General features: G+C 43.0%; 1 protein-coding gene across 1 annotated transcript in view; it reads left to right on the top strand.

Moving 5' to 3' along the window:
* BMPER (BMP binding endothelial regulator) overlaps nucleotides 1–2816 on the top strand; it is a 429950-nt gene extending 427134 nt beyond the window's left edge. Inside the window, exon 15 of the mRNA XM_078688231.1 lies at nucleotides 1876–2816. Within this exon, the coding sequence (XP_078544357.1) occupies nucleotides 1876–2057 (182 nt within the window). The 3' untranslated portion in view covers nucleotides 2058–2816. The remainder of the gene's footprint in view (nucleotides 1–1875) is intronic.
* The last annotated feature ends 23761 nt before the right edge of the window (nucleotides 2817–26577 follow it).

Below are 26577 nucleotides of genomic sequence, written 5' to 3'. Positions count from 1 at the left end.
AATAGCACACTGGCAACCCCTACAGCAACATTACCCGATAGCGATACCACCACTTATGTATTGCACTCTCCCCACTTGTTTACCTTTAGTGTCTTCCTTCAGTGATTCAATAAGTATTGTTTATTTGGTTTTAGACAGTTTTATTTTGGCTCTAGGAGACACATCAAACCAGGTTCTCCTGCTTTAGTTGATTGGAGTTTAAGTTGTGCGGAATGGAATCCAAGGGGTTTGTACTGTTCCTGCCTCTTTCTGCCACTTTGCATGAACATCAGGTGTTTTTGGAGTTTGGTCATGCACAACCATTTAGGACCATATTTATCATACTTTCACGCAATGCAGCTAGACAAGTGGTTTCAGGGTGCCTGCGTTGCAGGCAGGACTGTTTTTGTGTAGAAAACAGCACCTTCCTGCACATAAATACTCCTTCATGGCTTTTTCCTCTTTCTCTGCAGCAAACATAGAAAGAGTAAAAAATGAGGTGAAATAAAGATATTTCTCCTCGTTACGCCTCCCCTGGAAAAACTTAGCATTTTGACACATTCCCAGGTATACCACTCATGGTAAATCTGTGAATGCATCAAAATATATGGGTGGATGTTACTCCTTATTTGCCAAGTCATGCAGGGCCACACAAAGCATTGAGTGGCCTGGTAAATCTCATTCTAGGTTTTGTGTCACCCTCTATCACCTCGCATGGCACAAGGGCGATGCAGAACCGGAGATAAACCTGTCCCTCAGTGTTTTGCTCTTGCCAACCTAGGGGCTTATTTACAAGCCCTTTGCGCCACCAGTGCATCACTTTTATTGACGCACCAGCAGCGCAATGGGCTTCCCCATATTTACAGGGCCATATAAAGTCACCCTGTGTGACTTTTTATGACCTTGTACATATGTTTCCCTTTCACGCATAATTCGGCATGAAAGGGGCATTCCATGGGTGTTGCTGTGGGTGTTCCCATGCAACATCCATGGAACTTGACGCATTCCCCGATTTACAACATTTTGTAAACCTGGGAATATGGTCAGAATCTTACACCTCCTCAGGGGATGCATAAGGAGGTGGAAGAAGGAGAAATACTTGTATTTCTCCTTGTTTGTTCCTCTGTATATGTGTGCTGCATTCTGCAGAATGCATAGAAAGAGGAATATCATCCCCTCAGCGCAGGCACCCTTGCAAAATGACGCACGAGTTTCTGTGCTGGCGCACGGTTGCTGATTGTGTGTCAGTGCAGGGGAGAAGGACATGAATGCTACATATCTTCTACATATGGCTCATTCCTGCCCTTTTATTTTGATGAACGGCAGCGCAGCAGGAAGGCTTTCTGCTCTGTCTTGCATCAAAATATTGTAAATGAGGCCCCTACCTAGCGAAAAACACGTTTGTGCGCTTAGTTAAGCGACGCTGCCATTTGAGCCACTTTGAGTTGCCTAGTGACAATTTGTGCGTTGTATCTATACATTATTTTAGTTTCTGAAATGCCCTCCTAAGCAGTTGATAGATTTATATTATGCTTCTTTTGGATGGATATTTATTTGCCAACTTTTGCAGTCTTTTGCATATTTTGATGAACGTTTTTTGAGAGGCCGTTAGTATGAGTGCACAATCTTTCAAGCCAGGAAATCTGAAAACATTGGTGACTTTATGGCAGAGTAAGACTTTCCAAAGCAACCATGAAGACTTCATTAACAGGTTTGAAACCCTGCTAGGCATTGACTGCAAAACAGGGACTGCAATACAGTGTATTTCATTATTAGGATGAATTAATATTTGTATCAGAACAACCTATGCCTCGTTGAAAAACCAAACAGCAATAAACAGAAAGTCTCAATAACATGGAATAAACCCCCTATGTTTTTTTTTTAATTTCTTTTCAGCAACTCAGTGCAAACATGGCGCCGTGTACGACACCTGTGGTCCGGGTTGCCTGAAGACATGTGACAACTGGAACGAGATTGGTCCGTGTGTCAAGGCGTGCGTGGCCGGCTGCCACTGCCCTGCAAATTTAGTTCTACACAAAGGAAGGTGTATCAAGCCCGCGCTTTGCCCACAGCGGTGACATTAGTCTTATCGGAATGGACATCGAAACTTAAAACTCTTCTCACTGGGTTCTTTGAAGCCCACAGCCAATGAAGGACAACACTGTTTGTATGCAGGCTCTGTAACATACTTAGCTACTCACAGAAAGGGACCTATAGATACTGTATATACACCATATTTAAGTTTATGTATGTATATAGATATGCATTTAACATAGATTGAGCATATGTTCACTGCATTGATGACTGTTTCAGATTCTATATATATATATATATATCTATATTTATCTTGACCAAGGAAAGAGGATGTACACAGTTTGAACACATGCACAAACATCAAAAACTTCAACTGAAAGATGACTCCTCTCAAAGGTGTGAAGTGCCGCCCACCAGTTTCTTGATCTGTCAGAGGAAACACCTTGCTTGTCGAAGATCTGTACATACTTTCAAATTTAGCCACTGTGACACACTGCGCACCCACCGGTGACCAGCCCACTACACAAAGTTTCAAATAATATATGTAAGTCTTCTAATCGAGTATTATTTATATACATATATGTGTGTATATATTAGCAGTATATATACATATAGTCATGTATATATATTGCATATGTATATATGTATATTTATATAAATAGTAACACTTTTACAGCATTTATAGAAGAAAGAAGGAATACTATTTTATGTATATTTTTTGCTATAATGTTTATGTATTGTTTGTAGGACTCTAATTTGTAAGCTATTTCAACAACTGTATAAATAAACCAGATGTTTATAATTTAAAAGTGAAGCTTGGCCGAATACTGGATGTTACAGAAGGAGTATAGATGCCTGTGATAAAGGAACTTTTTGCCTTTGACCCTGTACAAGCTTTACTGTCCTTTGGCTACGTCTGCACAATTCACACACAACATACATTCATTTCTCCAGGCATGCATACCTCGTGTGGTAATGAAATAGCCCAGTGGACTATTTTGTGTATAAAAATCAAAAGCATTCATGATTCTCTAATGTGGAGTCGTTTAGGACAGAGCCAAACTAAGCAGAGGAGGCGCTATTGGTCTCGTGGATAACTAGTGCTTGGCGTTGGTCTACAGCTAACCAGAGAAAGCAGAACAAGCGCCTGCTCTACTGATTCACCTCTTGGAACTGCACCAAGACAAGCTCGAAAACGGTGACAAGCCGGACCCCTACTACTGGACGGAATCAATAATTAACCAAGATCATACTGATCCAGAGCTATTCTGAAAAGAAGAATGCAATGATAGCAAATATCATAACTACACCATAATCAAGACACCACACCACATTTGTTTTCAGTTTGCATTTACCATAAGGAAGAACCAATAATACAGAATTTTGTAATAATTAAAATATGTCATCAGACCTGAGCACAACTGTAATCCTAAACCGAATCCTAACCTCAATGTAACCCTTGCTCTAATCTTGACTATAGTGACCACCTCCTTTTAGGACAATGCTTACACAATATTTCCTGTCCTGGACTTTCGTGTTATACTCTAATGCAGTGGTTCCCAAACTTTTGACTCCTGAGGACCCCCATTGAGTCACCACTGGAAGCCGGGGACCCCAAAGCAATTTGTATGAGTTAAATTTCAAACATTAAAACAGTAATTCGAAAAAATACACAGGTGTACACACAAAACAAATACTCAAAGTACTAAGGGCCTCATTTATGAAAAGTGACGCATCGCTGCGTGAAAACAGCGATGCGTCACTTTTCACTGCGCCCTCCTTGCGACACCAATGATGCGTCATATTTACAGTATGACGCATCATGGCGCAAGGAGTTACAAATACGTCAGTATTTCTGACATATCTGTAAGCGCAAAAGTGACGCATTGCTGGAGTGTGTCAATAAAGTGACGCAACTCCAGCAATGCGTCCTTTCACATGGGGCAAGCCCCATGTGAAAGGGCCTGCGTCAGTCTTACGCCTGCTGTGAGACAGGCGCAAGATTTTGACGCAACGGCGTCCTAGAAGTGATGCAGTGAAATCTCATAGATTTCACTGCGTCACTTCTACGAAGCTTTTTGCGGGGGAACGCCCGCCTTGCTTACATTATACCTGACGCAGGTATAATGTAGCGCAGGGGTTTACAAAGTGACGCATCTGCTTAGATGCGTCACTTTGTAAATATGGCGCAACAAGGTGCATTTTTTACGCCACTGGTGCTTCACAAAAAGTGATGCACCGACGGCGCAAAAGTGACGCAAGGCCTCATAAATGAGGCCCCAAGGATTTTGGGGCCAGATGTACGACCATTTCATTTAGCGCCTCGCAATTGGCGACACATTGCGAGTGGCAAATTGCGAGTCGTTAAATGAAATGTACAACAGTGTGTTTAACACTGTTTGGGATTCCCAATAGGGTCGCAAATTGCGAGGTTCATTAATATTAAGGAGCCTCTCGCAATTTGCGAGCCCAGTGGGAATGCCAGCCCTCCCAGAGATGGTGGCCTGCTGGGCTCTGCAGGCCACTATGTCTCGGACTGCTTTTAAATAAAGCAGTTTAAAAAAAAAATGCAGCCTGTTTACCATGCATTTAAAAAAAAGAAAATAAAACGTTTTCGTTTCATTTTCTAAGGGCAGGCAGAGGTCCCTGGGACCACTGCCTGACCTTAAAAAATAATTTTGCATGCATTTGCAAAGGGGAAGGGGTCCCCTGGGGACCCCTTCCCATTTGCGAATGCATTACCATCCACTTGAAGTAGGTGGTAATTGTGACTGTTTTGCAACAGCAAAACATTTGTACATGGTTTTGAGACTCGCTATTTGGAAGGGAATGCCCCTTCCAAATAGCAAGTGGCAAAACCTATTTAGAGAGTCGCAAACAAATTGCTATCTACATAGCCCAATAGGTTTTTGCATGCGCAAACGGGTTCGCAAACCCGTTCACGCATATAAAAACAGATCGTACATCTGGCCTTTAGTATTTTATATTCAAGTAATAGCCCCTCTGTCACATGTATTTCATGTGTTTTGTAGCATCTCTCATACTATTGTAGGATGTCAGAGCACTTTACATCAGACACATATAGAGACATTGAATCATACATGTAAATCAGTGTGTATATAAAATGTTTAAAGAGTTCTTGGTCTGAAAAAGCACAAACTCAGGATTCAGAGCATAACACAGTGGCTAGCATTGACTTTAACATTAAAAAATGTATTTCCACCCAAATATATCTTTTTAGCAGCATCAGGATAATGAATAACTGGGACAAAATATAAGTTACTAACTGGTACCATGCAGTTTGCAAGCAGCTCTTTGATGACAGTTTATAGGTCCCTCTGCTAGATTACGATTGTCACTTATGAAGTGCACAGTAATAAAGGAATCTCTGTGACAAAAGCAGTAACCACGAACCTAGGCACACAAAATGCTGCTTTTTAAGATGCATGTTACACGTTCTTTGCAGTAGGCACATTAACCCTCTGTGCTACATTAGTTAAATCAAAGCTGCCACTGAACAAAACTCTCCTCGCTCTGGAGCAGGTACATTAATCACTGGCATTCTCTTGACAGTTTTATTGTTGCTGGAAAGCTGCTAATTATACAAGAAATGTTTTTGTGCTTTTAAAACTGTTGCCTACGGACCCCCTGGGAATGTGTCACAGTTTGGGAAACACTGCTCTAATGCATTCAGGAAGTTGTTGGCTTGTTATGATTACAATCAACTAGACTAATACATCTGAAGTCAATGATTTGTAGGTGAAAAAGTATGGACAGAGTCAGTGATAACTTGGAGTGCGGTGGCCTCCTAATCCCATCCCTAAACCTGAGTGTTATCCTCAGGATCTCATTACAAGATGCCAGGTAAATAGAGGATGACATATTGAGGCCTGATTTAATGATTCCAGCCAGTGTACCCTTCACCTTCCTAGTTACCTGGCAACAGAAGATTTCATCCCCATGTCAGGGAAACATGCTAGACTCACCATTTCTGGGCCCAATCCCACATGCTTTCATTCATTGTGTGGCCATTTTAGGGATGATTTTTCCCATGCTTGCAGCATGAGGTAAATATGTATAAAACATATCTGGATTAGCTGGATGTGTTCTACAACTTAAAAAATGTGGTTAGAGCTGCTGAACAAGACATCTTAGAACAGGTTATTGGCAAAGATGTAATAGTCATCATGTACACTTTGCTTGAGAGAGATGGCGAAGAAAAAGTAGTATGCAGAGCTCAGCATGAGGGAACTGTTGATGGTCTTGGAAAATTAAAATTTTCAGTTCTCTTTTAGGGGCCCGATTTAGAATTTGGTGGATGGTTTACTCTGCACAAATGTGATGGATATCCTGTCCACCTTATTACAAGTGCCATAGATATAATGTACCTGTAGAAAGGTAGATGGTTAGCCTGTCTGCCAAACTCTAAATCAAACCCTAAATATCTAGTGAGAGGGGATCAGTCTGAGGTTTGGAGCGATGGAGTTATGCATTCTAGGTGCACATCATGAGGAGGATTGGGTCAGCATTCTTGAGTTCTTAAAGTAGGAGTTTCCAGTAGTAGAGTGTTTACGCTTCCCACCCTTCTCATTTGGGAATGCACTCCAGAGATACATATATGGTGGCTGCGGTAGTTAGGGTTGTTTTCATGTGTTGCATTATGTGTGATGCAGCTAAGTTTGAGAAAAGTCCCTAGTACCAAAGGTAGCCACCCGAGAGAGGTGAGAATGGGACAGATATGTTCCAATTTTTCTGAACCTCTGACCAGTCTGGCAGCTGAGTGTAGTACATCTCTGAGAGGTGTGAGGTGAATTTTGGGGATTCCGACAAGCAGTGAGTTTCCATAATCAAGTCTTAATAGGACTAAAACCTGTATGACTAATCTGCAGTCTTGGGCTTTGATTAATCCTTTGATCCTCCCAGCAGTTTGAGATTAAATTGGACTCCCTTTGTTCAGCTCTTGATGTGGACTTATATGCTTAGGTATTTATCTAGGGTGAACCCGAGGTATATAGCACCTGCTACAATGATTGGCTTCCCATTGAGCTATCTTCAAGCCATTTTAGTGCAGAAATGTGGCAACTGGGAGGAGAGATCAAGAGAAAATCTGTTGCAGAGGATTCATTTTAAGGTGGTACAAGATCATCCAGGATATATTGCAGTGAGGAATTATAAATCTGTGGAGATGTCTTCTGGGGAAGTGATTCGCATTTAGAGTTGAGTGTTGTCTGCATAATAGTGTTAAGAACTGTTCAATTGATTGAGAATAGCTGCACGGGGCTCTATGTAAATACTAAGGGGCTTATTTATGGGCCTTTATGTCACCTTTACGCCCCCGGTACGTCACTTTTTGTGACGCACCAGTGGCGGAAAAAATTCTGCATGTTGCGTCATATTTACAAAGTGACACATCTAGGTAGGTGCATCACTTTTGAAACACCTGCGCCACATTATACCTGCGCCAGGTATAATGTATGCAGGGTGGGCGTTCTGACGCAAGTAAGCCTCGAAGAAGTGACATAGTGAAATCTATGAGATTTCACTGCACCACTTCTAGGACGCAAATGCATCAATATCTTTCGCCTGCCTCACAGCAGGCCTAAGACTGATGAAGGCACATTGAAATGGAACTTGCCCATGTTAAATGACCCATTGCTGAAGTTGCTTCACTTTTGTGACACAATCCAGCAATGCATAATTTTTGCGCCTACAGATATGTCAGAAATACTGGCGTATCTGTAACTCCTTGCGACATGATGCGCCATATTGTAAAAATGACGCATCCAGCATGTAGAAAGGAGGGCACAATGAAAAGTGATGCATCACTGTTTCCATGCAGCAATGCGTCACTTTTCATAAATGAGGCCCTAACAGTGTGGGAAAGAAGAGGAAACCTTGAAGTCTCCCTGCTGAAAGTGTGCTGTGCTGGAGATGGAGCTAAATACATTGACCTCACTTTTCCTGAAGGGAGGTGAATCTGCTAAGGACTGCAACATATAAGCTCATTCTGGTCTCAAGAGTTTTTAGGAGTAAGAGTGCTTAACTGTTTCAAAAATTGCTGAGAGGTCTACAAGGATGAAGAGGCAGGAATATCCGTTGTCGAAAATTTCAAGGGCATTGTTGACTATTTTATTAATAGAAGTGCTGTGTTATCAGAGCACCTTTCAGAGGGCCATGGGACAAACTGGTTATTAGGCCCAATGGTGGAGGTTGTGGTCTTTTATTACTGCTGTCTTGGGCCCGGCATACTGGGGATCGAGAGTAACTCACCCAAGCACACCCCTTCCAGCACTTGATTCTCAGTGGTGGTGCATATTCCGCAGTCCAAGGATCTTCAAGGGGAAGGTAGGTATTAAGCATACACAGACACAAGACTCGTACTAACTGTAACTGCAATAGGGTAATTGTCAAGTCAAATGCTGCAACCAGTATTGCAATATAAGCGCACAAAGCATAGAGGCAAGACACTAAATAATATCCCCAGTCTCTTATAATCAGCATGCTAGCGTAGTTGAAGGCGGTATTTCCTGATAACATTCTTGTGAGGCTGGTTATTCCTCATTTGATACTGGAGGCAACTTTCAGATGTGACCCACGCTTGTCCCCATGCAGTAAAGTCTAAGTTTGGTCTTAAAAGTTAACTTCAGGAATACTAAGCACTAAATTCCTGTCAGTACCCAACATGCCCCCTGTCCTTGAACATTCTTACTTGATCAGATGGCAGCCAGCAAGTGTGAGAGCACTTGAGCGGGTCTCTGTGGACTCCAGTCTCTCTATGCTGAGGGTCCACAACCTCGCCAATGACGTGTCAGGCTTCTTCAGTCTCCAGACAAGCCCACATTGGTGTTGGAGGTCCTTCTTTTCAGCTCCTGCCAACCAGTGCGTTCCAGGACAATGGCCCTGCTTCACAGTGGCCATTTCCTGGCTCCCTGGGGTCGTTGACTTCCTTCATAGAAGGGCACTGCCCTTATTTAATGGTGGCACGTTCTTGGCACACAGGGGTTGCTGAGTGGCTCTGCACACGTGCAATGGCACTTACTTCACGATGGCCCTCTACTGGCACAAGTGTGTTGCTAATTGGTTCTGCAAGAGGCGACAGGCATTACTTCACAGTGGCCCCTCCTGGTTCTCGTTTGATCGCAAACTTGTCCAGACTGGGTGTACCACACTTCACTCACTGAGATTCACTCAACAGTCTCACCGCCCCATTACCCTAGACACTCTCCTTATATGTGACGTTGCAAGGCATGTCATTACCTCACATGCAATTGCAATGCCAAACTTTACCCCGACTTTCTGTCGGGAAAGCGCTGCAAGTTGGAATAGATACATTTTCTATTCCAACTCCAGTGTGTGCAATAGTAGGGAAGGTGTTGGAGTTAAATCCAACACCTTCTACTCAGTGCTGCACACCGTTGTTGTTGCAACGGCATGCAATTTAACGGCATGTGTTGCAATGGTTGCGTTGTAAAGGCTGTTTCCCCCTTATCCTCATGTGGTTAACTGGTCTTGGCAGACAGGCAGAAGGATGGTGCTGCAGGCTCAGGGCAAGTGGTCCTGACTTTCAACACTCAGCAAGGAGACTAGCAGACCTTTGTCCCTAGTTCTGGTTCCATTAGCTAGAATTCAGAGTGATCTCCCCTTGCAGTACAGTGCAGTTGAACAATGTGTGAAACTCATCCACCCACCTTTCTGACCCATGGCCAGATACAAATGGGATTTTGTGTCTGGTCCTTTGGAGTTCTGGTTGTGGGTGCCAGCTCATTGCAGTCCTCTCTCTTCTACCCTGTCATTTGTCAAAAGGACCACAAAGTAGCTTCAATTCTGATTGATCTACAGCCCCGGCCAAGGTAGTAACCCGGATAACATCTGACTAGCATCCTCTCCTGACATTTGCTTCATAAAGGTTCAAATGCCTAAGCCTTCATCTTTTACATGATCTTTCAGTGCCATTCATATCGGACCCACCATTTCCAGGCCTCACTGGCTAATAACTCTTCCTGGAGTGAAAGAGACATTCGATGTGCACAGAGGATGCTCTGCTCTCCTTCCACCAGGGTGTGTATTCTCAACCTCGGCATCAAAAATGTCAGCAATCAACATTTCCTAACTGGGGTTGCAGTCCTCACCTCCACTAGCCTCTTCAGGCCCTAGGCTTTCAAAATGAAACCCACAAGCTCCCATGTCATCTACCATGCACAGACACACATACCTACTGGCACACAAGTGCAAGTATCACATGCTGTCTGCCACTACTTGTATTAACCACATAGACCAAGGGAAGAAGCCACAGGTCTTCTTCTTATGTCCCATGCACAGGTTCACATACATCCCAGCATGGACATGCAAGTTTCACACACTGTCACCATGTAGCAGTAGAACATTACATGAGTGGGATAGTTGGCATCACTCTAGTAACATAGGTATAACAGCCTGTTTATGCCACTGATCAATATTGAACTGAGAACTGATAAGATGTCACCATCACACTCATATCACTTAATTCCTGGTAAGGGTAGTAGCCCTCGACCACTATGTGGTTAGTGCTTGGTGCACTCCGCCTAGTCTAAAAAAAAACACATTGCCATGAGGCAGGCCTAGGTCCTGGCACACACATGATCTGTGTTTGTCTATGACCAAAAATCTGTACAATGAATCCAGATATCCATGCAGCTGGAGCACTCAGAGCATACGTGCACAAATGTCACAAAGCAGGGAACATTCCCATCCCAAACATGTGTCTTGCTCTGAAGCCAGATTGGAGTTCATGAAGTAAGTGATTTACTTTAAAGTATAGTCTGAGCTGCATTTCCACCGCCACGGCCGGTAGTGGGAGTACCTGCCGGGTGGTGACGTGGGGAGGGGGAGGGGCAGGGTGGGGGTAGTAATGTATGGATTACGGACTTTAACAGGTAAGTAAACATATAAATACATAAAATGAATTTTGTTGCGTGCACTACATCACCAAATGCGATGCAGTGCGTGCAACGAAATTCGTTTTATTTATTTATATGTTTACTTACCTGTTAAGGTCCGTAATCCATACAATACTACCCCCCACCCTGCCCCTCCCCCTCCCCACGTCACCGCCCGGCAGGTACTCCCACTACTGGCCGCAGCTGCATTTCCACATAGCTTTCCAAAATTTTGGACAGGTAGGGTAGGTTGGAGATTGAGCAATAATTATCAAGGTGTTTTGGGTCTGATCCTTGTTTTGTCTTTATAAAAGGTGTAACCTGAAAAATTTTGAGGTAATCTGGTACTCATTCGGTCTACAGTGAGGAAATGTTGAAGTTCAAATTCATGGCTCATCTCTTTGAGAACAGATGGGGAAATGGGTTTCAGAGAAGTGTGAAGAAGCTCTTGTTTCATTGTTGACCTTGGTGAAGGTGACTTCTGTGACAGTTTTAAAAGTAGACCAGTAGGTTTTAGCATTGGTTGACAGGGATGTGTGGTTCCAATTTGTAGGAGAGAGTGCTATGGACAACTCAATTTTCTTAATTTTGTTAATGAAGAAATGCCTCCATTTTGTGTGGTAAGGCTCATTTGTCATTCGGAACAGATGATGTGAATTGCTTCATGAAATCAAACAGTGTTTTAGATGTTTCTTCACTAGGTTGATTGCTGCTTTTGTAAACACTGCTCTGGTTTAAAAAAAATGTTTTTTTTATATTTGTTTCTTTAATTCCAAAGAACAGTTAAGGAGTACATTGAGGGATATTGGTACAAGAGTTATTCCAAGTATCTGAGGATTTTCTTTCATTGAGAACTCTATTGAACCAGCAGCCACATTGTTCTTTCTATTGTTGATTCTTTGGGTATTTTTGGCATCAGGTTATCCATGAGCATATTACAAAACAACTGATTATCCGTGGGTCTGACAGGCTTAGAAAAGCACTAAAGACATAAAGCACAAGCAAAGGCTCTCAGTCATACATGGGGGAATCCTTTAATATGGACGGAATCCCATCACCCACCGGAGTGGCATGCTTCATCATCTGGGATTTCTCCTTTTAGCTGCAACACCTAGTGCAGCCAAGGGCTACAACCTCCTCACTGTGAGGGAGGAGCTCAGGGATGTTTTTAGATACTATTCGAGTACAGGATCTACTAAAATCCAACAGATGTAAAGCGCTGTAATATTTGAGTGATGGTAGTGAGCAAAAATGGGGGTGATACGTGTTCTAAAATTGACTACTAAGAGAAAAATGAGCTTTATTAGTTAACTATTGGTGTCAAGGTTTAAAACAGTGCATGTGCAGTGTTGCAATGTTAACTGCATCTGTCCAGTAAACAGGTCTACATGTTTCGGCCAGTATGACCTTAGTGGGATCTTGGCCTTCCTCAAGACCTAGATGTTTAATGCTACTGCATAACAGTATGAAAAAAGTAAAAAATAATAAAAAACTCTTGATAGTGTAATGGGAACATATACAACCTACAAAACCAGTGGTCTCAGATTTAGTGGTCGCAGCTTTTGAAAGTCCGGGGTACCGATGGACAGAGTGATGCCTCCAGTCCTGAGCTGTTGACAGGTGAGGTGAGGTGTCTTACTCGTAATCAATGGGTATGACCAGCATAACGTAAACCACCAAAACTGAGTCCACCAGTTTTGTAGGTTGTATTCACTCACATCACTTCCCTTAACCCAACCCTCCAGTGCCTTGGAAAAGTGATCCACAAAATGCACCCAGGACTGAGAAGGCAACTTCTGGATGTTCCTAAATGACTGCCTATACTTTTCAGATGTAAGGCAATTCTTTCTGACAAGGGTGTCCTTCACGGAAGGATACCTCACCCTGCTCCCATTTCCCAGGGTCAGTAATGCATCCCTCTCTTCACTGGGAATGTGTCTCCAGACACTGGCTCCCCAATCATCCTCATGGTCCCTGTGCATCTTCAAGGCAACCTCATGAGCCTGAAATCACTTGTCAATATCAACCTGCACAACAAAGTTAGGCACCATGTTCTTGGGAATGTGTACCCTCTGGACTCCACTGGGCACTGTGGTATTGCGGCCACCATTGCTGCTGGATCCACTGCACTGCTTGGCCCTAATGTCCAACTTTTTAAGACTCACTTCATGAAATATTCGGTTCTCCTCCAGGGAGCATTCTGCCTGCCTGTACTCCAACTCCTCTGGTGACAGGTTGCAGTCTACCTGCTCTGGATTGGGATCTCATTCCTGGGGGCCCTCCTCTCTCCTCGGGCCGCAATCAGTTGGATGTCACCTTCACTTCCATTTACTCCCCATGTTTCTCCTCAAAGACCACCTACTCATCTTCCTTCTGCTCCTGTGCTGTAGACTGAAACTGATGGGCCTCTTCCCAGGCCCTAATGGTCTTCTGGAGCTCCTGCTTCTTGGAGCTCTTTGTTACTGGAAGCCCCCTCTTTCTGCAGAATCCTGTGAGCTCAGCCATAGTGTAGCTCTCCAGATTGCTGTGCTCAAACTCCATACTTTCAGCAAGCAGAGCCACAGGTTAAAAAAGTCAGGTGGAATGAAAGTGAGTTATGGAAAAAGCAAACAATGGTAATCAAGGAGAGTTTAAAATGAGGTTGAATCTCATGTAAGATTGTTTATAGTTATAGTTTTTTTTTGTGTTACACAAAATCACTGAGTGTCACTGCACAAACACATGTACTGGATTACATCTCTGCAACCAATATAGGAATTTGGGTTATTGATGGAAGGGGGTGATAACCATACTGAAGCAACAACTGCAACCCTTGTCAGAATGAACCAGAAAAGTCACCAAATTGCCTGTGCTTAACCCTCTGGTAGCTTGGCACAAAAACAGCCAGACGTAACGTAGATGCACTGTGTAAAGTATTTATGAAACAAACAGCAATCCATTAAAACCACAACACAAGAAAAATCCAAACAAATTACGGAGTAGAGTACATTTTAATAAATAAAATGAGACTAAAACAACAAGAAACCAATCAGTTGAACCGGGGATATGCAGTTTAAAACTTTTAAGTAGGTATATTGCCTAAACACACAAAGCACCACTCACACCCATCTAGTTGTTCTAGAAAAGAGGAAATTCACAATTTCAGGCTGAGCGTGATGGAGTGCAGGTCAGATAACAGGACCAGGTTAGTCCCATTTAAAATGTTACCTTCTTAAAGTCCTGCACGAATAGTCCAGAACTTCAGGATTTCTCCTTTTCCTATAGAGGAGTGCACTCTTATGCCAGCCAAGAGTCCAGTACCTGGGGAAACACCACTTGGGGATCGGGGACTCAATCTAGCAAATGCCAGCAGGGCTCAGGCAGGTCCATGCATGTCCATGCAGGTCCAGCAGTAGCAGGTCAGCTGGGCAGTTTCACTCTGGAGGCCTCTGGAAATTGTTGTGTCAGGAGGTCAGTCAGCTTACCCTTGGATTAACGTAGGCAGCCTGGGACAAAGGAAGCATTTCCAGTCTTCCTTTGCAGAGAACACAGCAGGCCTCAAGCAGCAGAATAGTCATCCGGGGAACAAGGCAAGCCTCAATCAGTGGGGCAAACCTCTGGTAGCAGCAAGGCAGTCCTCTGAGGAACAAGGCAAGATTCAAGCAGCATTTCAGTCCCCTAAATAACAAGGTAGGCCTCAAGCAGCAGGGCAGTCCTCACAGTCCTTCTTTTACAATGGTTACAGGTCCAGGAGCGTAGTGAAAAGTAGTTCAGGCGGTCCAATATTTATACCGGGTGATAGCCTTTCAAGTGGAGGAATTTTCTCTGGGTCTGGAAAGTGTTTCTGTTTCACTGCTAAGGCTCCAAGAAGACTGGGGTACCAAAAGACGAGTGTCAGTATTCTTTGTGGAAGCAAGCCCTTTGAAATATACGTGGATTAGGGAGCAACTTTGTACCCAACCATCCTTGCATGATGCAGCACCCTGGTCACACCTACTCCCATATTGTTTACTCTCTGGGCCCAATGCATATTCTTAATGGGGGAGCCATGTTATGTTAAAGAATATGTTAAAGGCATTTCTTAAGCGCACTTACACCAAGTAGTTTCATGGCACTGGGGACGGAGGGGGCACAGTGTTGAGGGACAGTCACCATTACTGATATGCTTGGGACAATAGCCAGGTTGTAATTCTTTTTTCTGAACTGGGCATAGGCGGAGTCTGTTCTCACTTCCGAGGGGAGCGAGTTCCAGAATTACGGAGCCAGAACCACGAATCTGAGCCCTGCATGCTTCTTGCGTTGGAATGGGAGAGTAGACAGGAGGTTGAGGTTGGAAGAGCGCAGATCACGGGAGGGGATGTAATGTTTTATCATAGAGGAAATGAAGACTGGACCATTCCCAGCAAGGGCTTTAAAGATAGTGCAGCCCAGTTTCAAGGCAAAGCGTTTGGCCACTGTAAGCCAATGTAGGATCTTCAGCAGGGGTTTAACGTGGTGTCTGCTGGGCTGACGGGCGATTAGCCTGGCTGCGTGGTTCTGCACCAGCTGCAAACAGTGTAATTGGTAGGCTGGTATACCAACAGATAGTGAGTTGGCGTAGTCGAGATGCAAGATTACCAAGGCTAAAACAACCAGAGTGAGGGCTTCCGTAGTCAGGAATCTGCTGATCTTCCAGATCCTGCGCAAATGGAAGAAACAGGCAGATACCACCGAGCTAATCTGGGCTTTCATAGACAGATCGCTACAGATTACAATACCCGGATTTTTGACCGAGTCCACAGGGAGTGGAGGCTTGCCCAGGAGAGGAGGCCAAAAAAAAACTAGAGCTCCATGGGTTGGGAGTCCCCCCAGTCAGAATGAGCTTGGTTTTATCGGGGTTGAGTTTCAATTGATTGGTATTCATCCAATTACTGATGAAACACATGGTGGATTGAAAATTGGACACTGAGGAGGGAGAGGAGTTGATGTTAAACACCAGCTGCATGTCATCAGCATAGTTAAAGGTTTCAACCTTTCTTTCGCGTAACGAGTGGGTATGGGGTAATAGATATCAGTTAAAAAGAAGGGGTGACAGGGAGGACCCCTGCGGTACCCTTCAAGTCAGTTTAATTTTTTGGAGGTCAGTTAGCCAGATGGACCGCTTGAAATCAGTCACTGAGGAAGGAGGAAATCCACTTCAGTGCCAGGCCCTGGATCCCAGCGCTGCTGACACGGTCGATTAGGAGAGCATGATAAACCGTGTCAAAGTCAGCCGATAGGTCAAGCAATACCAAGGCCTGGGTGAGGTTCCTGTCAGCCCCTCTTCTGAGCTCGTCCATTACCACAAGGATAACTAACTTGGTAGAGTGGGCCGGTCGAAACCCTGCCTGGAGCGGGTCCAGAAAGTGGGAGTGTTCGATGAAAGAACTAAGACAATTTGTGAATTGAGTTTCCAGGATTTTACCTAAGTAGAATAGCAGTGAAATATTGCGGTAATTACTGAGAACCAGGGGATCAGAGTTGGGACAATTTCAGCACTTTTGAAAGAGTTGGGGACAATACCAAGTTTAAGGAAGTTATTAAAAAGTGCAAGAGGCAACTCTGGGCATTTCAGGAAGGCCTTGCGTAGAATGTGAGGGGAGCAGCAGTCTGTGGGGACTTTTCCTAGGAGGGCCATAAAGTTTTCCTTTGAAATGATGGTAATTTGATTGAGAGAAGATGAGTTTTTGCATGAAACTTGGAGGAGCCATGGTGGTTGTGGTAAGGGGGATACTGGCCTTGATCTTGGCGATTTTCTCAATAAAATAGCGGTTGAGAGAGTCGCATAAGGATTGTGAGGAACAGGTTTAGGCATTACTCTGTCCGGTTTAGCGAGTTCTTTGACTATGGAAAAAATATCCTTGGACTTGTTTGCTGAGTTTAGGATTTTTGTGGAGAAATATCCTGCCTTAGTCTGGAGGATGGCATTTTTATACTCTTTGAGTAATTTTACATAGCAATCTTTTTTATCCGGAGAGTAATCCCGGCTCCAGCAATGCTCAGCTTGTCTTAGGGCAAGTTTCTTCAGTTTTACGTCATTGGAGAACCAGCGTTGGGCCTCGCGGGGACACAGAATCTTAATTGTTGTATATGGGCAATCTTTTCGCTGGCGGATTCCAGGACTTGAGGGTTGATTCCTGAGTAGGGAGATGAGATGGTAAGTAAGAAGCAAAATTCCTCAATGTTGGCACGATTCCAGTTCCTAGCTACATGATTTCTAGTCAATGGGTTTTTGTCGGGGAACATACAGGAGATCGTAAATGTGATAAGATAGTGGTCTGCCTAAGTACATGGGGAGATAAGGAACTTGGAGATTTCCAAGTTTGATGTCCAGACTTGGTCTAACATGTGTCCTTTTATGTGGGTTGGGTTGCAGCGTTAACATGCTGGGTGCAATTCATTCCCAGGAGAAGGTCAGTGAATTCCAGACAATCAGAGCTTTCCCGTACATCAGTGAGCCAATAGTTGAAGTTACAGATAATAAGGATTCTGGCGTGATTGATAGCCAGGTGGGAGATCATGTCACCAACCAGTTGCAGAAATGTGGGCATGGCATGGGGGGACTGTACCAGGCCCCGGTAGCTGGAACTCCTAGAAGACCTTAGAAGCTTTTAGGCAGGGAAATGGTAACTTCCTAAAAGTCAAACACAAAGGACCCCCTTGGCTCCCTTCCAAGCTGCATTGCCAAACGAATCCAATGAATCAAATTCATATTTAACTCCCTAATTACTCCACTTTTCACTTCTTTTTCATCTTTTCATCCTTGATTTATTCAATTAATTGTACTCATTTTCTTGACCATTACAGTCTTTCACAAAATACGCAGGAGCGTCAAGTGTTCCACATGCCACACTTTATGTAAAAAAAACAATGTATTTCGGGACAACCCTTCATCAGGGGTATAGTGGCATATGCTTTTCTAACTCATCAAAAATGCATTCGGTATTATTTCTTGGTAGCCTTTTAAGCAGGGAAATGGCAACTTTCTAAGAGTGTTTGATTGGTTCAGATGCTTCGTTCATTACCACCCCCTTTTGTACCACTTTATTCGCCATAAGTTGGCAGGGTTTGCTCAGACGTGAGTCCCTTGCTCACTTTGCCACTGGATTCAAGCAAGCCGGGCTGAAGACGGCTGAAATGCCAGAAACCAGTCCTCGGAAGCTTGTTTCCGGTCCAGGGAAGGCATGGCTCGGCAGTTCGGGCTGGACTGTTCCCATGAGGCACAGGGTCAGACTGATTTGCATATGGCCATGTCTGAACTGGGGTGGCAGAGTGGGCTAAAGAACGGTGATGGATTAAACCCAGATCTGTTGACTGGGTGTGAGTGTTTGATTGGTTCAGATGCTCCATCCATTACCACCCCCTTTTGTACCACTTTATTCGCCATAAGTTGGCAGGGTATGCTCAGATGTGAGGCCCTTGCTCACTTTGCCACTAGATTCAAGCAAGCCAGGCTGAAGGCGGCTGAAATGCCAGAAACCGGTCCTCGGAACCTTGTTTCCGGTCCAGGGAAGGCATGGCTTGGCAGTTCGGGCTGGACTGTTCCAATGAGGGACAGTGTCAGACTGATTTGCATATGGCCATGTCTGAACTGGGGTGGCAGAGTGGGCTAAATAACGGTGATGGATTAAACCCAGATCTTTTGACTGGGTGTGAGTGTTTGATTGGTTCAGATGCTCCGTCCATCACCACCCCCTTTTGTACAACTTTCTAAAATTGGCATTTTCAAAAGTGTAATCTAATTTCCAACTTTAACATTAAAAAGAGGATTTTAAATTACAATTCATGTGAGCCTAAACATGACATTTCTGTCTATCCCAAGTCAAAAGTTAGCACTTGTTAATTATAATAAGGTAATCCAATGTTATCCTATGAGAGAGGCAAGCCTTACATTAGTGAAAAATGTAGCAGTCTTTCACTATCAGGACATTTAAAACTTAAAAAAATTGAATAGTACTTTTTAAATACTATGCACACTGCCCTATGGGCTGTCTAGGGCCTAGTTTAGGGGTGATATATTCTTTAAAAAGGATGGTTTAGTCCTGACAAAAGGTTTATTTTGCCAGGTTTTACACTGCTCCAGAGTCTACAATGGCAGACCTGAAACATGATTCATTGTGTTACCTTAGTGGGTGGCTCAATGAGTGCTGCAGGCCCACTAGTAACATTTAATTTACAGGCCCCAGGGTAAATGTAGTACCACTTCACCAGGGACATCCAAGTAAATTAAAATGTGCCAATTGGGTATATGCCATTCTTACCATGTTTAAAGGAGAGAGCACTTGAGGCTGGTTAGCGATAGTGCGCAGAGTCCTAAAAGCCCATAAAAACAGGTTCAGCAAAATAAGGGAGTGAAGCCAAACAGTTTCGGATTACCCTGCAGAGAGGGCCAAGTCCAACGCCGTAGAACTATTTCTAGCAGGACTACCTAGATTTGCTTATCTACTCACTGCAAGGTAATGTGATATTATGTGCTGTCATTTAAATATAAATTGAGTTGTAAAGATTATTCTAATTAGGATGTTAATTTAAAAACACAGTGATAGATATGTTAAAGTGACAGTTAAAAAAATATATTGAAAAATCATAGAATTGTTACACTGTGTCCAAGAGGAGGTAATATATGCAACCTTAAATAATATAAGCACACTTTCAGGCAGAGAGGACAACGTAACTGGCATTCATTTAAAAGAATGTCTAATTTTCTTTAGCAACTCTTTGCAAACACCATTGTTTGCATTGTTAAACAAATACTTCGTTGGCATCGCCTGTCTGTAGTATGCTTAGATAATATGTGCCAGTCACAGATGACCAATATTTAGCAATTTACAATAAGCATGAGCATGCTATCTCTATTATGATGGTCCTCCTACAGACCCAGACAATCAGTAAATTGGATGTGGACGGTCTACTCAATAGTCTAAACAATTGGTTGCATAAAATGTATCTGAATGGATTTAAATGGCTCTATCTCACCCAGCTCACCTAAATCTAAATCTAAAAAAGCTTAACAGATGTTTTCAGATGAGTAACATTGTGCAACTTTTAAAGCTTGATGGGCCCCCATGCATGGAGCCTCTCTGTAGGGCTTTGGAGACCAGAAGCATGGAGAAGGGCACACAAGTGAGCACCAACAAAAAAATAGATGGATTCTGTTCAGGAAAAAATAGGTAAGGTGACAAAATAAAAAAAGATATACTACTGTTCCCAAAAGTTTGCACAAAGACACAAAACTGCAGAAGTCAATCTTGCCTGCTCACAGTGGGAACAATGGAGTGAGTGAAATGGTGAAGGCTCATATGACGGATGATGGGTGTCAGTGGTAGAATTCAGAAGGATTTTAGATGATGTGGAGAAACAAACCCAATGCAAACGTGCTGCATATAGGAGCTTGACAGATCCGAAAGGTGGGACAGGGTGGATCTTGAGAGGTGAAAGTAGACAACAGATGTGAGAGCCCAAAGCTAATTTAAGACTCCACTGTGGATCTTTGGAAGAGTTATACAAGGTATAACCCACTGAGCAAAATCAACAATATTAATGGGAAGTTGTTGAGATAACAATCGGCTTTCTTATGAATCAAAGAGAGTGGCAGAAACTGAGCGGAACAGTAGGAAAGCTGAAATTAGAGAAAATAGCAGAAAAAGGCTGAGGGCAAAGAAAGGTGGACTGCACCTATGGTTGCTAAATGGAAGCCAAAGAGATGCTGAAATATCAAGATATGAGTTAAGAAGTCTAAAGATTATTAAAATGAAAAATAAAAAGACTCAATACAACGAACGGGGCAGGAAGAGCTCAACCTTTACACAGAAAAACATACATTGTTCAAAGTACTATTAGTCCAAATAGATGAGGAGAAATCCTCTCCTATAAATCCATCCACTCAAAAAAAAGAAACAATTCCAAAAGGAGTGTATAAAGAGAATAATGAAGTTGCTAAAGCCCCAGTCGTTAATCCACCAACTCATGTACCCTCAGTCCCTTGACCCTCGCAGCACAAGAAACTTAGGGGCATATTATCAAGAACGGTGTTAAAATTATTGCCGCTTTAGCGGCAGAAAACTGCAGCTAATGCGGCGATAATGGGCTTGATAATATCCCTTGTGAATTTTCATAGAAGCCCAGGTTCACACCAGATTATGGGCTTTTATGGGAATTCTCAAGGGCATATCATCTAGCCCATTATCGCCGCTTTAGCTGCAGTTTCCTGCAGCTGAAGCGGCAATAAATGTAACGCCGTTCTTGATAATATGCCCCTAAGTAACATATTTACAAGCCCGTATCACCACAGGAACTTTTAACGACGTTCCTGTGAAGATAGGGGCTTTGCCTTATTTACAAGGTGGAGTAAAGCCATTTATCGTGGCTTGACACCACTTTGTAAATAAGACACCCTTTCACGCTGTACTTTGTGTGAAATGGGTGGGCAAAGGGTGTTAAATTTGATGCTAACCCCTATTTACAAGGGTGTCGTAAATAGGAGGCAGCGCCAAAATTAAAACCAGGGAAGGCCTCGTCTTAACATGGTGAATTGAGGAGAAATGCTTTATTTCTCCTCATTTGTGCTGTTTCTATGTGTGCTGCATTGTGCAGCACACAAAGAAAGAGCAGAATGCCATGAATGATTGCTTAAGTGCAGGAAGGTGTCCCTTCCTGCACATAAGCAATCATTGCAAAAATGACGATTTGCAACTTCTATGTGAGCTGCACAATGCAGGTACAAATCACCATTTGAGATTGTTGTGGTAAGTGAATCCAATATGGCCTGTGACCCAATTAGTAGGGATAAGATCTGTTCTCTATTGATGGAATGGAAAGTAAAAACAAGTGGGTCCAATGATTAAACCAATGGTGCTGGTGGCTCTGATGTCCCCAGAGATTCCTTCCAAGGGCGGCATAGCGAAAAGGGGACGGATTTCATAAATTGCACTCTCCATAAGGAGTGCTCCTTCTTCTCTCTGATGGTCATCACACTCAGTATAGAGAGATAGGAAGAGACTCAACATGAGAGTTGGCAAAATGAGGACAAAAAAACCATTTGAGATTGTTTAGGTGCAGAAAGGGACACCTTTCTGCACATAAGCAATCATTCCCTCAATGCAGGTTTCCTTGCACTATGGTGCAAGGGTGCCTCGGTTGGCGCTAGGCAGCTTACTTGTGCGCCAGCTCTAGGGAAAATGCAGGGGTGCGCCATATTTTTGTGAATACGGTCAATCCCTGAGGTTTCGGAATGGCGGAGCGTGGCATTAGCATTTTGTACTTAATGCCACGCTTTGCCATTCCTTCGCACATATTCCCCTAAGGGTCAACACAGGAACACTCTAGTGAAGGAAAAAAACAGCTTTAATATTAACTGAAACCAAGCACCCAGGCCAAATGAGCAGAGCAACAATGAAGAGTTATCAAAGAAGGATGGAGGATCCAGCAAACAAAACTGTTCGAACTCAATAGAAGTTTACTTTAATCTTCAGGAATAGAAGTGGGAAAATAGATAATCATGATCACATTTAGCTTGCATTTATTTTCAGATAACGTTCAGCATTCGTGATCCTGTACGTATGGATGAGCGGACCGATTATCACTGCTGCATCCACATTGCAGAGTTTTTGCTGAACTTCGCACTCCAAACAGAGCACTGAGTCGCAAAACCTTTTTGAACTACACCGGCGATGCGGAGTTTGCCGCCCACCCCTAATTTTATCAAATCAAAGAAACTATTCTGGCAAAAGTCAGATGCAGCCAGCCCTTCAAATCAGCAATCTGAGTTTCCCCTGACATCTTATGACATGCCTCAATGAAAAAAGAAATGAGAGGAATGATGCAAGAATTGAAAAACCTCAAAATATTCTCACAAATAATCATGCAAACAACAGTGAAAACACTTTGGGAACAGAAATGTGTGTTTCTGACAGATAATCGAGAAAAGCAATATCGAAACACACAAATATTGCCCAAAAAATATTGATCAAAAAAATATTGCAACTCTATAATTAAATAACAAATACACAAATATTCACCTCTAATAGATCTCAATTAAAAATAACTAAAGTACCTAAATATCGCAAACCAAAATACAGATATATACAATATCATTAGAATGTTAAATATATTCATCACTACATAAATAATGAAAGTTAATTTATTGACAACCAAAATATCATTACCAATAATTAAAATTCACAAAACACTTAAAATTACTAAGTAATTATAATGATTTAACAGCTGAACTCTAAATTAAATATTTCAAAATATTATGAAAAATACGTAAAACTAAAATGTAACTACATAAACTAAAAATAACATTAAACCTTTATTAATATTAAAATATGAAATTAAACTAGCCATTACAAGAAAAATTAATAATCATTGATTACACATCAATAAACATTATTTTAATGTAACTTGAAATATGTATATGTAATACATTTACACATAAATACTACTTAGTTCCTGAATACGAGTTTGGCGGTGCCGGAGTGGGCCGATCTGCTGCCACACTGGCTAACTCGTGTGCGCACAAACTGCCATACTATCACTTTTTTCATCACTGGCTAGTGTTCCATGGCTATCCCACATCGGTACCTATAAAATAGGCACCACAATGGGAATGTCAAAGGCAGTGCCTGTACAGCATGGAGTGCTGCAGTCCATGCTTTGCAGGTACTGGGGTGCAAGTGCACAGGGTGGCAACACATGTGCCACCCCTGCATGCACCCCATGGCCATGAGGTGTGTTTCCTCTGTGCCACGGTTTCCATGGAGGAGAAACTGCCATGAAAACCATGGTGGAGAGGGAACTCGCAATATGCTTTAGTGAGACCACTCACTCACCCATACAACTACTAACAGTGCTACTCACACACCCATACACCTATTTCACATCCATAAACTCATCCAATCACAACCACTCACTCACCTATACAGCCACACATATAGATTCGTACTGTGCAAAATATCCATCAACACACCCACTCACTTACCCATACACCCACTCAGTCACTCACCTACCCAAACACATACTTATACACCCAGTCCCTCACCCATAGAGCCATTCACAGAGCCACTCAGTCAACCATACCCCCACTCACACACACACTCACCCACCCATGGAGCTACTCACGCAGTCATCGACTCACTCATACAGCTACTAACTGAGCTGTTCACTCCCCCATACAGCCACTCAAACATCCATTCACTCATTCACAAACCACTTACATACCCATTCATGCATCGATACAAGCACTCACACAACCACTCACTCACCTACTGTCTTGTTCCACCTTTCAGATAATACAGAATCTCCCACACGGTGGCTCAAATACGGCAAAGCAGGAGACATAAAACACAACAACACCTAGAAAAGGGTTTTATTTTACAAAAAGCAAAGGCTTTCTTTTTAGATTAAGGTTTGAGTTTTTATTTATGCAATGCTCTCTAACAGAAATGCTTTCCCAGATGTCAATGAGTAGCATTCATATGCAAGCAATATTAACACACTTGGTAAATGCAACAGTTAAATGCATGAATATGAAATACAAGCAGCAAATAATATGAGTTAAAACTCAAGCAAATATACTGGACATCCTGCAAGATATATATATATACTAGATACATTAAATTATTTCTTTGGATGTTCACCTCACTCATTCACACATCACAAAGAAAACACCTCAAATTATCAAAGCCACTGGCTACACATCACAATGGCAATAATCAAAACCCAAACAACTCAAATGACCAGAGCCACTGGAACCACGCATCACAATGACACTTGTCAAAACTCGCTTAGATCAAAAGGGAGAGAGAGGACTAGATAAGCTAGGCCGGATCCCCAGGGTTATATGTATTTATATCAATAAGGGCTAGCTAGTTTAGTAGGATATAAGAGACTCAGTTAGGTACGTCAAAGAGCAACATAAAGTGAGGAAAGACGTTGTTTTCCTCATAAAGCCCTCACCCACCGACCTAGTCGGTGGCATGCTTCATCATCGGGCCCACCACAGTGGCACCGAATGTGCCCCGGGTGTGCTTCAACGCCAGGAGACTGCGGAGCTGGTATGTTGCTGAGTGTGCGGTGAAAAAGGGTGAGAAGGTGTAGTTTAAAAGCTATGCAGGAGGTCCCAGCACCCGAGGGTTGTTTATTTTTAATGAACTGGGCCTCTGCTAGCAGATAAAAAGGCAAGGAGACGTGATGGAGTGCTAATTATGACCTCCAGCGTCTCGTGCGGTCTACATGTTTCAGCCAGTGCCTTGTTAATTTGAAGCTGGCTTTCCTCAGGACCATTTACTATGTGAAAGAGTGCAAAATAAACTTAATTTAAGTGATTGTGTTGTTTTTTTCGCTATGTGTGGCGCTCGCTAAGGCGCTGTAGCTGTTAGAGGGGATTCCCTCAAGCTTGACTACATATAACACATAGGACAGGGACAAGACGTACAAGGTAGAGTCATTTCAGTATGGTAATTAGTTGTACCACAATGTTGCCGACTTATTAGGTGGTGTACGACCTATAAACGGCTATGGTGAGCTCCTGCATAGCTTTTAAACTACACCTTCTCACCCTTTTTCACCGCACACTCAGCAACATACCAGCTCCGCAGTCTCCTGGCGTTGAAGCACACCCGGGGCACATTCGGTGCCACTGTGGTGGGCCCGATGATGAAGCATGCCACCGACTAGGTCGGTGGGTGAGGGCTTTATGAGGAAAACAACGTCTTTCCTCACTTTATGTTGCTCCTTGACGTACCTAACTGAGTCTCTTATATCCTACTAAACTAGCTAGCCCTTATTGATATAAATACTTGTCAAAACTCAACACTTCACCTCGTGCAAACACTGCGTCTTAGCCCACTCCTGACTGGGGGATTTAACAGCCGGGGATAAGAGCCTCAGCAACCAGGGTTCCGCTCTAACGAAGTAGTCGCGTCCGTCCCCATTTGGATTCCAAAAATCCCGGTTTCTAAGTCAACAACCCTCAGCTTTATAATCTTGAAACACACACTAGAAAGTTCCAGAGTCTTCCCCTCTGCCCAAGGAAACTTACTGAAACTGGCCAGCCTCTTGGCAAGCATTCCGAGGCAGGAAGGAGTACCCAAGTTCCCGCTACATTTTCGCATGTTCCATCCTTTATCTTTGTGAAGCTCACAAAAGCCTTCCAGCGTACATTAAACAATCTCTCACAAAACAATCCTTGAATGTGATTAACCCAAACAATTTGCAAGTGTGTCTGTGCATGCAGAAAAAGCTCAAGCTAGGCAGAGTCAAAATTCAGGATGACACAAGGCCATGTCAAAGTCAATATGAAGAACATTTCACATTTGTGCACCACTGCCTATAGCATCACATACTTCATCTCTCAATGTGCAACACAGTGCACATTGCTCATAACATTGCACTTCGAGACCAAAAAGTACATTCCATACCCCGGTCTCTCTCATGCTTTCAAATACACATCCCACGTGTTCTGTTCTTGGCAAGGCTGTCCTACTCCATGACAGCTCCCACTGAAAGACTGCAAGATTACAAGAAAGAAACCTTTAAGAGAAACAAGGCATATGCAGGACATCGTACATTCAGGCTAGGATAAAATAACACACCAAAGTCAATTAAAATAATGGTAGTCAAAGGTCATCACGTGGTGTCAGACCACAAGAGT

Source organism: Lissotriton helveticus, chromosome 4_1 (assembly GCF_964261635.1).
Source record: "Lissotriton helveticus chromosome 4_1, aLisHel1.1, whole genome shotgun sequence".
In the NCBI taxonomy this organism is placed as follows: Eukaryota; Metazoa; Chordata; class Amphibia; order Caudata; family Salamandridae; genus Lissotriton; species Lissotriton helveticus.
Note: the sequence above shows the minus strand (reverse complement) of the source record. Positions and strands in the feature narration are given on the sequence as shown.